Raw genomic sequence first — 12,708 nt, 5'->3', positions numbered from 1 at the left:
ATTATATTATTTGATGTATATAATATATATTGCGTAGAACTTAAATGTGGTTTTAGATATAATATTACTAAATTTCATCAAAAATATATTAACTGTTAAGAAAATATAAAGATAATTCGATTGTGAATATAAAACAAACAATATAATAATAAATTTTAACTTATATAAAATATGTATACATATAAATAATTAATTTATAATTTTAATAGGACCGTATATTCACATAATTTTTTTTAAAAAATTATTATCTTATTATTTTATCAATTTGTGACTACTGTGTATCTGAAATCCGAAAAAAAAAACCGAACTTTGCAAATAAGCAAACACAAATTAATAGAAATATTGGGTCATTCTGTAAATTAAGAAAATTCTTGGGGGTAGCAAATCCAAATTCCCGTTCTAGCCTCTCTCTCGCTCAGCAGCTCTTCTTCAAACCCTAACGCCGAGACCAGTCGATATCGGCGACGTGATTCTCTCTGGTTTCTCCTCGTAATCCTGAAAACTCGACGGCGAAGAATCTCCGCCGCGGATTTAGTCTTCATTGGCGATCCCTCCTCCGAAGATGTCCGTCCATTGCTTTTGATTTAGGTCATCGGACTTGAATCCGATTTGTTGCTCTGAAGAAGAGCAAAAGAGTCATCTGCTAAGCTATTTCGTGAGAATCTGTAAGATTCGTTTTCCCTTTCGAAGATTGTTTTGTTTCGGAAGCTCTCTAGGTTCGTTTAAACCCTAATTTCACGCTGCTCGTCGTTACTAGAATTGACTTAGCTTAATCCGTTAGGCTTTTCGAGTTGTTGCGAACATTAGATCGCTAGAGTTTCGTTTTGTATATTATCTAATGAACGCCGATCTTTGTCAGAGCTTTGTATGAGAGAGACGAGAAGCTCTGCATTATCCATGGAGATTTCAGTTTCCTCTCCGAAGCAGAGCGTGTTATCTTCATCGGATTGTATGAGCGACCCTGAGGAGGAGCACGAGATCAGCGAGGAGGAGGATGACGACGATCGCAACCACAAGCACCGTAAGAAAGAAGAGACGAGTTCTCAGTCCTTGGAACAAGGCTCTTCAGATCAGGCTTTCTCGCGTCCCTTCAGGAGAAACAATAGGCATTTTGAGAATGGCAGTGAACATGAGAAACGGTCTCTAGGGGCGGGAGGATCAGGACAACGTGTACAGTTTGATAACCAAAGATCAAGATCAAACCCTGGTAGAGGTAGAGGAAGTTATGGTTCTTGGAGTCAGCGTGATTCCAGGTTTAATCATCCTGTTGATCTCTCATCTCATATGGTTCCGGGGATGTTTGGAGGAAGGGGACTAGCTGCTCAAACCGCACCTTGGCCTGGGTTTGGAATGCTTCCTGGAGTTCCGAATGGTGGCTTGGATGGTTTCCATCACTTGCAAGGGCCTCTAGGACCGCCGTTAAATGGTCCAATCAACATGGGTATTCCTCGGCAGCGATGCAGAGACTTTGAGGAACGTGGGTTCTGCCTCAGAGGGGACATGTGTCCCATGGAGCATGGAATCAATCGTATCGTTGTTGATGATGTTCAGGTATGTTAATTTTTCTTGGGATCGGATTTATCTCGTAAATAGAAATCTAGAGGTTTTGCTGGATATTTGAGATCTATTTGCATGTCCTATGCTGAAGTTCAACACATTTATGTTTCTTGAATATGTTGCTAGTAGTATGACCACTTTATGCCCATCAGCAGTACTTCTAGTTCTAGGTGACATGAAATGAAACTCTTTACTTTTTGTTAGTGTTAGCTTTAACTGGCATGGGTCTCAGAAACAGCTAATTTCCATTCTAATTTCTTAACAGCTTCTTTGTATAGCATGACTAATATCTTACTATTGCGATTTTATTACACCATTATTCTCTTGTGTATATTTAACTGAGTAATTTTCCTTCATTTTGCATTTCTGCAGAGTCTATCACAGTTCAACCTTCCCGTTTCTGCCCCTGGTGGACCTCATATGGCAGCTTCTTCCAAACCAGTGCCTGCACAGTTTGGGGGTGGTAATTTCATGAATACGAAAGGAGCTCATGGGAAGACTAACGAGGGTGGAATGGCTGTTGATGGTATGGGTTATGGTGATGCATATCCTAGTGCAGGTGGAACTGATTCTTACGATCCTGATCAACCTTTGTGGAATAACAGTGCTGGTGAAACTTCAGGGGCATTATCTGCACCAAATTCTCATGGGATAGATGAGAATGTCGCTCCAGTGGATGACAATAACCAAGATGGCGCTGTAAATACATGTGGTATTCGAGAATCAAGAAACAATCAGTCGGGTTGGGGCAGAGTGCGTAATAGTCAAGCAAATTTCAAAGAGAAAGGTGATACTGTATTAAATTCATCAGCTGGTCTTGAAGGTCAATCGAAGGAGATCTCAGTTAGTTTATACCGCCAAAACAATGTTGGGGGAAGTGTCGCAAAAGTTGTTGATTCATCAAACACTTTAAATGATGCAGTGAATAATACAAGAACACCAACGCAAAAGGCGATGAGGACTCTGTTCGTGAATGGTGTTCCTCACGAGAGCAACAGAAGGGACCTCATTCTTGCCCATTTTCAGAAATTTGGGAAAGTTATTGACATTCACATCCCAGCAAATAGTAACCGAGCATTTGTTCAATTCTCAAAACGTGAAGAGGCCGAGTCTGCTCTCAGGGCGCCTGATGCTGTAATGGGTAACCGCTTTATCAAACTTTGGTGGGCAAATAGAGATAGTATACCTGATAATGGCCTGTCCACTGGGAATGGTGCTTTTATGAAGGGTCGTGGTGTGGGTGCTTCTGGAGGACAGAACCAGATTCCTATTGCTGCAGCATCGAAAAGCAACCATGTATCTCTTACTGCGAAAGGGCCTGCCTTCCACCCTGGTGGAGCTCCATCATCCTCTCAACAGCCTAAGCCTGTGGGGGTCACTACTGGTCCCAAGGTTACGCCGCTTCAGCAGAAAAAAGCAGACACTCTTGAGCAGTTGAAAGAGACACTTCGGAAAAAGCAGGAAATGCTTGATCAAAAGCGTAACGAGTTATGCAAAAAGTTGGCGACTCTTCAAAAACAAGTAAGTACAAGTACCTTTTTGAAGGAAATAACAATTTAGCAGCCTCTAGAAAGTTAAGCAGAATTAGAGTGAGTTCTGAGTTCTGAGTTCTGAGGATTTGAATCTCAGAGGTGTCTTTGGGAAACATTGAAGAAGTGTAAAATGCTAGACAAGTACAGATCTGAGTTCTCAGTACGATAAAATTGAGTAGACATATGTGTGTTGTGATATATATTCATTTTTTTCTTTGGGGTGTTTCACCGAATAAATAAATGAATTATACACTAGAAACATAATTGCTGCCTGTCTTATTCAACAGTGGTAAATAGAGTTGAAATTATTTACTAGCATTCATATCATATTGCTCTAAATCTTCTCAGGAAACGGGTGTTAAGGACGAGGAAGCAGATGAGCCAGATGCTAAGCGCGTTAAGGTGGACACAGCCTCTAACTCCGGTGCTGCAATCCCATCACCAAAAACAGAGTCATCGACTGAGAAGAAAGGGCCTATCAAGAAACCACTTTCTATTGCTAGACCAAGCACAGAAACGCCATCGCCCGATTCAAAAAACTTAAAGCAAAGACCGTATTCGTATACCACAAGTTTGAACACTCCTATGGTAAATAGGTATAAGTTGGACAACCGCACGACTACCATCAAAGTTGTCCCTCCTTTACCAACGGGGTTAGCCGATGTATGTCCCCCTTGTGAATTTGCAAAACTCTCTCATTTTCCATATTGGATTCTGTTAGATTCTACCTTGATTATTAACTCACTGATGGTTTGTACTATTTTTTTTGCTTCCAGGTTGCTGTCTTGAAGGAACATTTCTCTTCTTATGGCGAGGTCTCAAAAGTGGAACTCGAAGACAATGCCTCGACTGATAGTGGCAAGGATCAGGATGAAACACATAACAAAACCCTTGCAGCCTGTGTGACATTTGTGAAACGCAGCGCAGCTGAGAAAGCGTTTGCTAATGCAAGGTCTTGGCAAGAACACACGCTGCAGCTCGTGTGGGTAACACGTCAAATCAAGAAAGAGAATAAAAGTAGCAGTGACAAGAATAATCCCTCTGTTTCTAGTGACCACCTTAGCAGCAAAAACAAGTCCGCTGCTTCTGTTTCTAATGACCCGAAACCAGAAGATGAAGTCAAAGCCTCTTCTACAGAAGAACCAAAGAGCACAAATGTCTCTGGAGACGACAATACATTGAATGAACAAGCGGCCAAAGAAAGCGACAATGACAACAATAAAAGTAATAGCGAGTTCATCGAGGGAGCTGAAAAAGTTGCAGCGCCAGAAAGTAATGAAGAACAGATGAATGGTTAAGCTGGGCAAGAAGACTGTCAGTGAGGTAATCTTTTGTCTCAGAAAGATAATCTTTTATTTGTTGGTGAATCTGGTATACTGATCTTTTAGGCTTTTTAGCCAATCAGTGAGACATTAATATTTGTTGGTAGCAAAAGATATATTTATAGTTTTTTCCTCTATATGGATAGTAGAAGTGTATTGTTACATTTGGCCTTCCAAGAACAGTGGTTGGGTCTTTGTATCAGCAGATCTTTGTTTTCCTCTGTTGTTAGCTTCTATAACAATCTTGACTTGTGTTGTACATACATAGTTGGACTTCGAGACTTGCTTTAGTCGAGTCGAAGAACGGTGTGGAATCTATAAAACGGCACGCATTTTTGAAGTTTATGCAATGTTTTCTTTGGTAATTTCACAGGTTTGGAATCCTAGAAACTATATGCTTTCTTTAAACAACAGATGTAGAGAAATGAGATTGAAATTCGATGATTTATGTCTGAGCAGTTCACAACACAAGACAAGGGCCTCAAGCTAACGATGATTTCTTTCATCAAGACAGAACATCAAACCAACAGACATACATTAATTGTATTAAAAACATACATTATCTGATAATATTCTATTTTCCGGGGACAAAGTTGGTGGCGTAAGCCCAGGCATTGTTAGCCACAGGGTCCGCAACATGGTCAAACAGATTCTCGATCGGTCCTTTACCAGTGACAATGGCTTGGACAAAGAACCCAAACATGGAGAACATGGCAAGCCGACCGTTCTTTAGCTCCTTCACTTTCAATTCCGAAAACGCCTCCGGATCCTCCGCTAAGTTCAACGGGTCAAACGCCCCACCAGGGTAAAGCGGGTCAAGCCCTTCACCAAGAGGTCCACCTCCAATTCTGTACCCTTCGATCAACCCCATCAGCACAACTTGAGAAGCCCAGATAGCTAATATGCTTTGCGCGTGGATCAAGTTAGGGTTTCCGAGGTAATCAAGCCCTCCTTCTGAGAAGATCTGAGACCCTGCCTTGAACCACACGGCTTCACCGAATTTGACTCCGTTTTTGGAGAGAATCTCTGGGAATGTGCAACCTAAAGCGCCGAGCATTGCCCATCTGCTGTGGATTACCTCTAGCTCACGGTTCTTCGCGAAGGTTTCTGGATCGGCTGAGAGACCGGCGGTGTCCCAACCGTAGTCTCCGGGGTATTCACCGGTAAGGTACGATGGTGTGTTCTCTGAGAATGGTCCTAAGTACTTGGGACGGTCTGGTCCGTACCTGTCACAAAATGTTTTTGTTAAGTAAAATATTAGGTGTTTTTTTGATAATTAGTTAAATCAAAACTGAGGTTGGAGTAGGAACCAGATGCTCTGAGGAGTAGACTTGACGGTACGGCGCATGACGACGCGACCACCTCCGTTGGAAGCTCCGACTTTGCGGAGGAGATCGTTGGAGGGCTTCAAAGCCGTTTGTCCGGCGAAAGAGGAGTGCTGGATTGCTGATGTGGCCATTCTTGTTTATCTCAACTCCAAACAGCAAACAGAAATAAAGAGAAAGATGAGATGAGATGAGATGAGATGGTGTTTGTATTTTTGATTTTATAACAGGGATCCCAAGGTAGGGAGATTAGCAGATGGACATGCAAGCGAGTTCTAATTGGTCTATAAGATTTTGACAAACTCGAATCACGTGGTGCAGTAGATAGATAGAGGCTACGGTTGTGCCACGTGGCTGTTGGAGATTTTGTGCCAAGAGGATAGTGTTTCAACAGTCATGAGGCTTCTCTTGTTGCCCATTGGCTATGCTTACGATTGCGATGATAAGAAATTAAGAACAACCTATGCAGCATATATATTTCCTTTTATCCCACTTTATTTCACTCACAAAATATTTTATTTGGACACAACAAAACGAACTTACACATATTCACTAAATATTTTTAAAAAAACGAAGAAACTGGGACACAAAAGTGAAAATTACATAATTGTCTTTTCCAACATAAACCCACAACTTTATAGAAGGTTCCTCCTTGCCTTACGCCAAAGTCCTCTTTGCCTGAACCGGCTCTCTGGTCTCAGTGGTCAGACTAGTATCGTGGGCTTCATGGGCCTTATCCTGCACATACTGCCCCATCTCTTTTCCCTTCTGACCAGCGTAGCCTACTGCATCAGCCATACGCCGCTTAGCATAGTCCAGTTGCTCCGGCACCGTATCACTCGTCCCACGGATGTAGTTTAGGACCCATGAGACCGAGCTCAGACCCGTCAGACCAAATAACCCAGACGCCAAAATTCCGGTCGCAGCGAGCCCTATGGTGAGAGCGGCTGGGACAATCACTGGACTGAAGAGCAGGAAGAGAGGAATGGAGAGCATCAAACCTATCACCGAACCGGCTAGAGTGAGTCCAGCTAGGGCTAGTAATGACCCACCAATTGGAACTCCTGCTATAAGTGCCACGACCTGCATGATATGGTTAGACCCTTTTAAAACTTTTGTTATTATTAGTGTCAACACTGAAATTGTTGCAAGTCCAACCATGACCTGGATATGATCCTTTATACATGCATGCATACACATCTAAGTCTCGTGCGAACTCTGATTCTTTTTTTCTTACATATTTTCTTAGGAATCCTGAGACAAAACTATATATATGGACTACTAGATTGTAAGTTCTCTATTACGAGTTCGAAATCATGATGCTTCCCATTATTTTAGTCAATAATTTGTTTTATTTTTTTTGAACACTCAATAATTTGTTTATAATTTTCAGAAGATTTTCATATAATTTGAGTGAGAAAAGAAAAAATTAAAGAAGAACATAAAATACTTGATTAGTGGATGGGCCGCGACTCTTGTAATCAGCACCATAACCATAATCGTAACCAGCGCCATAACCGACACGATCTTCGTACTGCGGCTTAAGTTGAAGTCCTTTGTCAGTACGGTCGACATTCACACGCCTGTCCACAGTCGTCATAGCTATTGATATGATTTAAAACTACTAAAAGCAAAGTTCAAATGGAAACAAAAGGGGTATAAGAGATATATAAGCTGTTGTTGTATACAAAACCTTTATATAAATGAGATTGAAAGTTTTTCTTGGTAGTAAAAGAGGAGATTTGGAGTGAAGAGAAGAGGACACGTAATAATTTGGTGAAGGAGAGGTGTGGCTTTGCATGATTTCCAAGTTTCATTTATTTCCTGATCATCTTTGTTTCCTTCTTCCCACCGTATTCAAATAAAAACAAACAATACATTCGGTTTATTTCTGCCCGCACCTCGTTCGGTGCATCTAGATACACTTGCCAAGATTATCGCTCCCTGTTATTTATTGTGTGTTTAGTTATCTACAGTTTTATATAAATAAAAATCCTACTTTTGGTCAGTTCAACCAGCTATAAGAATTTAATATTTTATCGAATCCAAGTTTAGTTCCAAATTATAATTCAGTCTTTAATAAATTAAAATTACCCATTTTGTGTGTATCTACGATTATATTAGTAGTTTGCGTCGCTAGCTTAACATGGACACTGATGTTGCAGAAGTAACAATAACGAAACCGTAGAATTCAAAATGTAGATCGTTTGGAGTTTGGACCGTGTTCTTTTTCACCCATGATTTCTTAAGAGATCAGGATAAGGCAGCCAAATTTGACCCCCAAACGCTTTTTTTTAAAAGAAAAAATCTCATAAACAACTTCATAGAATTCAATTTATAAAAATTTGAAAACCCAAAAAAAAAACAAACCTATATGAAAAGGATAACTAGGCCTTATGGTTCGCGTACATGTGACCTAGTAGTTGGACTTTGGATCCAAAGTAGTATTTCTTATCGGATATTTTTCATAGTGAGACTTGGGTTTTTTCCTTCATCACTACAAGAAGTTGGACTTTTAGAATAAAAGTTTTTTTGTTCTGTCTACTACTTTTTTTGTTCTGTCTACTACTTTGGTATAGCTTGTTACTTTACAGTACCGGTCCATTGGGGGACGAGCGGTGCGACCGCCCCGGACCAAAGTCTGTGTCTTCCAGTATAATAATAATTAAGGGATCTAATTTTTTTATAAATCTATATTTTATATATAAAAAAATTATAAATATAATAAATAAAATTGAAAAAGTCCAACATTATTTGATATGTATATAGTTTTATTTTCGTTACAAAATATATAAAATATTACCGATTGAGTTTTAATAATATTTTAAACATTATCTGTATAAAATTTTTAGAAGGTAAAAAAAAAAAATTCTTTCCCTAGGACCTCCAACAGTGTTGAACCGGCCTTTACTCTTCACGTATTAATTTTCTCTTTGTTTTTAAAGAATTTAAATTTATTCATCTCAAAAACCTTTTTACAATGAACGCATCTCTATGTATAAAACTGTTATAATTTGAAAACTAGCAGACATAAAAAGAGAGAAACGAGGAAAATGCACATCATTTTTTCTATTTCCTTTGAATTTTAGTAATCAATATAAACTATCACACCTTTAATTACTTAACATTACTCTCCCAAAGTTTGCGTTTATGTTGTGGTTCACTTTCATCAAAGAATAGGGTGAAGAATGTCAACCTCAACATCATGTGCTCTCTGTTCTACACTCTTGCTCACTTTTTTTTAATCAAATGTGAATCCGCCTCCACAATCTGGCAGACCTTTCAAGGATAAGCAGTTTTCCTCTTTTGAATTTTACCTATGTTTTGTAACTTTCTTCCCGCATAACTCACAACATTAGAGCTTCTTCTTTAGGTTGTGAGTTACTCGGTGTATAAGGAATGTAGGGCTCGTATCTTCACCTTTCCAGATTATTGATATCTTGCATATTTCTATTGTTTTATCCATTCACCCATGTGCATTTTGATCATATAGACTAGGATTTAGCCATGTTTAAGTTGCATTTTGTATACATGAGTCCTTATCAGGTATTGGAGTACCACATGGAGTTCTTGGAGACATTTTAATGCATTTGGAGCTCAAAAGAGGTGATAAAGGTGATCATTGGACAAGCAGTGCATGAGAGCGACCTCACCGGAGCGACCTCACCGGAGCGACACCGTGAAGTCGATGTGACACCCTTTCAGAGCGACTTGGCCAGAGCGACACCCCGATGTCGCTCGCGTCTCCATCACCCAGAGCGACACAGCGAGGTCGCTCGCGAAGAGCGACGTGACCCGGAGCGACGTGACCGGAGCGACACAGCGAGGTCGCTCGCGAAGAGCGACCCGGAGCGACGTCTCGCAGCGATCCCTCCAGGTCGCTCCCGAAGCCTGGAGCGACCTCTCAGAGCGACTACTGGAGGTCGCTGTGCGCCTTCTGTTTGCTCGAATTCATTTCTACTCAAGGGGCTTTTGGTCATTTCATTATGCACGTTTTACTTCTGAAAACCTATGTTTTAAGTACTTTTGGCAGCGACCAGGCAGATTATCTTTTGTTCTAAGAAAAACCTTTGGAAAGTTCATCTCTTGAATCATCTTTGTTCATCTAGTTATTGAAATTCTGTGTTTCCAATTCATTGTTGTATCCCTTTGTATGATTAATCTGAAATCCAAAATAGGTTTAAGAGGAATCATGAAGAGTAGTGAGTAATCACCATTTGAATTCATGGGTTATGAAGATTAAGGGTGATTAGGTTAGAGCTAGGATGTTTTAGAGGAGATCATTCCAAAACCTTGCTAGTAGAGTAATCATAATGCATCTTCTGAGTTAGCTTCTCAAAAGTTGATCTTTAGACATTTTCCACCCAAAAGGTGTTCGATGAAATGCCTGAAACAACTCTTCTAAGCTTTTAGCATATTTTGCCAAAGACATTTGTTGTTAGAAGTGCTAAGATAGCCTTAGACCTGTTAGTAATGATTGCTTCCATATTATTCAACCGAAGACATTTGTTGTTTGAAATGTGTTAGTAAATGAACATTCATCCAGACATAGAGTTTGTTTAGGATCGTGTCTAAGCTTAAGGTTGATAGTTTAATTGTTTGTATGTCATCCTTAGTTCGAAACTTGATCACCCAAGGTCTAATTCCTATGCCCATGAGTTCTCATTTTCCTTAGTTAAGAAAGTCAACTCATTTACTGTTTTTATTATTCTGAAACTGCATTAGTAATAATCATTAGTTTAGAAAACCCTTAAAATCATCGGTTCCACGTAGATTAAGTAAGTACTTGCGTTCTCAGTGCTTGAAATCCCTTAGTATTGGTTCGACAATCATTTATACTACAACATTTGTCTTAGGAGCCTTGAAAACTCCTAATATCAAATTGGCGCCGTTGCCAAATTCTCTTTTTATTTTCTTTTGTTATTGATTCTCCTTCTTCACCTCCCTTTAATTTACAGGTGTATGAACTTGAGGAGCAGGGGTCCATCAAACCTAGTTCCAAGAGCCGCAGACATCAGAGCTTTAAAGAGAGTGTGCTAGAAAGAGAAGAGAAGAAGAGCAACAGTCTCACTTGCAGAGATTGGATACTGATATGGGAGACATACCTCAAAATGATGCCAACAACGTTCCACAAAACCAACAGCGAGCAGCTCGACCCATTGGCTCTTATGACCGCCCCAACATTCATGGTCATAGATTGGGAATCCGAGCACCAGCTGTAGCAGCCAACAACTTTGAGATCAAATCAGGACTCCTCAACGTGATTGAAAAACAACAAGTATCATGGCTTGGCTCTAGAGGACCCATTTGATCACATGGACAGGTTCGACAGCTACTGTGGGTTGTCAAAAACCAATGGTGTGTCTGAGGATGCCTTAAAGCTGAAGTTATTCCCTTTCTCTCTGGGAGATAAGACACGACAGTGGGAGAAGTCTCTACCAAGCGACTCAATCACCACTTGGGATGACTGCAAGAAAGCTTTTTGGAGAAGTTCTTCTCTACTTCACGAACTGCTAAGCTGAGAAATGAGATCTCCAGCTTTCAACAGAAAGGCTTGGAAGGATTCAGTGAAGCCTGGGAGAGATTCAAAGGCTACCAAGCTCAATGCCCTCATCATGGATTCTCTAAGGAAAGCCTGCTGAGCACATTCTACAGAGGAGCTCTTCCTAAGTACAGAGCCAGATTGGATACAACTAGCAATGGGTTCTTCTTGGGAAGAACAGAAGAGGATGCAGAGCAATTGGTAGACAACATGGTCAAGAGTGATGCAGTTTACAGTGGAGACCACGACTGAGGTAGTCGAACAGATGACAAGCAAACGAGGAGGGAGTTAAAGGCTCTCCAGGATAAGATTGATATTCTCATTGCTGATAAGGCCACCCAGGAGCAGCTGCACTTTGTTGGTAACCCAAACAAAGAAGCCACACCGGTTGTCCAGGAAGTTGATGGTTTGGAAGGGCAAGAAGAGCTGTGCTTCATCAACAACAATGGTAGCTGGTACAAGAAAGAGCCAAACTTTCAGTACAACAACTACCAACAGAGATCTTACCCCAACAACCAACAGAGTGGTTATCAGCCTCGGAACAACCAGCAAGGCAGCTATCAGCCTCAACAAAACCCTCCTCCTGGTTTCAACACCAAAGGACAACAACCTGCCCAACAAGAACCTACTACTTCTACCTCTACTCCTCAAGTCAGCAGCACTGATTCCCTGCTAAAACAAATCTTGGAGTCTCAGACAAGAAGTGAGAAGCATGTTGGCTATGAGTTGAAGAACCTTCACTCAAAGATTGATGGAAGCTACAATGAGCTCAACAACAAGTTCAGAACTTTGGAGAACCAGTTTGCTGCCATGAACACTCAACAAAATCGCCAACAAGGTTCTTTACCTGGAAAATCTGAGCAAAACCCCAAGGAGACCATGAAAGCTATCACCCTCAGGAGTGGTAAGGAGCTACCTCAGAAAGCTCTCACCAAGGATGCTGAGAAACAAGGTGAGGGGGTTGCCATCAACATAGATGATGAAGTGGTGATTGTTGATGAGAAAATCAATGATGAAATCTTGGAGAAGATTGTGGAAGCGAAAGGTAAAGGAAAGGTTGGGGATTCAAGAGGCAGCTGCTAGAGAAGTACAAAGCTCTATTTGAGAAGCAAATGAGTGAAGTTCAAGTCACAATGCCCATCATTGATGCTTTCATGCTAATTCCTCAATATAGCAAGTTCCTGAAAGATGTTGTAGCTGCAAAGAAGAAGGAGATGGAGGGCATGATAATTCTAACTCATGAGTGCAGTGCCATCATCCAGAGGCTTGTTGTTCCAAAGAATCTAGAAGATCCAGGATGCTTCACATTACCTTGTGCTCTTGGACCTATGGTATTTGATAGATGTCTCAGCGATTTGGGAGCTAGTGTCAGCTTGATGCCTTTATCTGTTGCTAAGAAACTTGGTTTCACTCAGTACAAGAAGTGTAGA

General features: G+C 40.7%; 3 protein-coding genes, 1 long non-coding RNA gene and 1 other non-coding gene across 8 annotated transcripts; 2 read left to right on the top strand and 3 right to left on the bottom strand.

Annotated features, from left to right (window-relative positions):
* The first annotated feature begins 355 nt into the window (after positions 1 to 355).
* LOC106382135 (zinc finger CCCH domain-containing protein 41) lies at positions 356 to 5,303 on the top strand. 4 transcript variants are annotated; one of them, XM_013822100.3, is made up of 6 exons: positions 356 to 665; positions 860 to 1,551; positions 1,930 to 3,078; positions 3,438 to 3,752; positions 3,866 to 4,412; positions 4,680 to 5,303. In XM_013822100.3, the coding sequence occupies exons 2-5, from the start codon at positions 868 to 870 to the stop codon at positions 4,385 to 4,387; spliced, it is 2,670 nt and encodes an 889-aa protein (XP_013677554.2). In that variant the 5' UTR covers positions 356 to 665; positions 860 to 867; the 3' UTR covers positions 4,388 to 4,412; positions 4,680 to 5,303. The 4 variants fall into 4 exon arrangements, with proteins under 4 accessions (XP_013677554.2, XP_013677555.2, XP_013677552.2 ...); XM_013822101.3 differs by having other exon boundaries at positions 4,785 to 5,116; XM_013822098.2 differs by having other exon boundaries at positions 3,866 to 4,756.
* LOC106382137 (chlorophyll a-b binding protein 2.4, chloroplastic) lies at positions 4,889 to 6,202 on the bottom strand. The gene is made up of 2 exons (XM_013822102.3): positions 5,722 to 6,202; positions 4,889 to 5,637 (listed from the first exon to the last, which is right to left on the bottom strand). Exons 1-2 carry the CDS (start codon positions 5,868 to 5,870, stop codon positions 4,986 to 4,988), a joined length of 801 nt encoding a protein of 266 aa, XP_013677556.2. The 5' UTR covers positions 5,871 to 6,202; the 3' UTR covers positions 4,889 to 4,985.
* Positions 6,203 to 6,233: 31 nt separating this feature from the next.
* On the bottom strand, positions 6,234 to 7,451 carry LOC106382138 (oleosin S2-2-like). The gene is made up of 2 exons (XM_013822103.2): positions 7,187 to 7,451; positions 6,234 to 6,819 (listed from the first exon to the last, which is right to left on the bottom strand). The coding sequence occupies exons 1-2, from the start codon at positions 7,334 to 7,336 to the stop codon at positions 6,394 to 6,396; spliced, it is 576 nt and encodes a 191-aa protein (XP_013677557.2). The 5' UTR covers positions 7,337 to 7,451; the 3' UTR covers positions 6,234 to 6,393.
* LOC125581471 lies at positions 6,813 to 7,378 on the top strand. Its single transcript, XR_007319087.1, has 2 exons — positions 6,813 to 7,024; positions 7,130 to 7,378. It is a non-coding gene; the product is annotated as an uncharacterized LOC125581471 (long non-coding RNA).
* A 3,800-nt stretch (positions 7,452 to 11,251) lies between the features above and the next one.
* LOC125582634 lies at positions 11,252 to 11,358 on the bottom strand. Its single transcript, XR_007320091.1, has one exon. It is a non-coding gene; the product is annotated as a small nucleolar RNA R71 (small nucleolar RNA).
* Positions 11,359 to 12,708: the final 1,350 nt, after the last annotated feature.

The sequence above is a fragment of the Brassica napus genome, chromosome C2 (genome assembly GCF_020379485.1).
Source record: "Brassica napus cultivar Da-Ae chromosome C2, Da-Ae, whole genome shotgun sequence".
In the NCBI taxonomy this organism is placed as follows: domain Eukaryota; kingdom Viridiplantae; phylum Streptophyta; class Magnoliopsida; order Brassicales; family Brassicaceae; genus Brassica; species Brassica napus.
Note: the sequence above shows the minus strand (reverse complement) of the source record. Positions and strands in the feature narration are given on the sequence as shown.

Excerpts from the sequence above, each read along its gene's own strand:
- LOC106382135 (XM_013822100.3), top strand. The coding sequence starts at position 868 with ATGAGAGAGACGAGAAGCTCTGCATTATCCATGGAGATTTCAGTTTCC. Across the intron at positions 1,552-1,929 it reads TCGTTGTTGATGATGTTCAG|AGTCTATCACAGTTCAACCT; the intron begins GTATGTTAATTT and ends GCATTTCTGCAG. Across the intron at positions 3,753-3,865 it reads TACCAACGGGGTTAGCCGAT|GTTGCTGTCTTGAAGGAACA; the intron begins GTATGTCCCCCT and ends TTTTGCTTCCAG.
- LOC106382138 (XM_013822103.2), bottom strand. The coding sequence starts at position 7,336 with ATGACGACTGTGGACAGGCGTGTGAATGTCGACCGTACTGACAAAGGA. Across the intron at positions 6,820-7,186 it reads GCGGCCCATCCACTAATCAA|GTCGTGGCACTTATAGCAGG; the intron begins GTATTTTATGTT and ends CATATCATGCAG.
- LOC106382137 (XM_013822102.3), bottom strand. The coding sequence starts at position 5,870 with ATGGCCACATCAGCAATCCAGCACTCCTCTTTCGCCGGACAAACGGCT. Across the intron at positions 5,638-5,721 it reads TCTACTCCTCAGAGCATCTG|GTACGGACCAGACCGTCCCA; the intron begins GTTCCTACTCCA and ends ATTTTGTGACAG.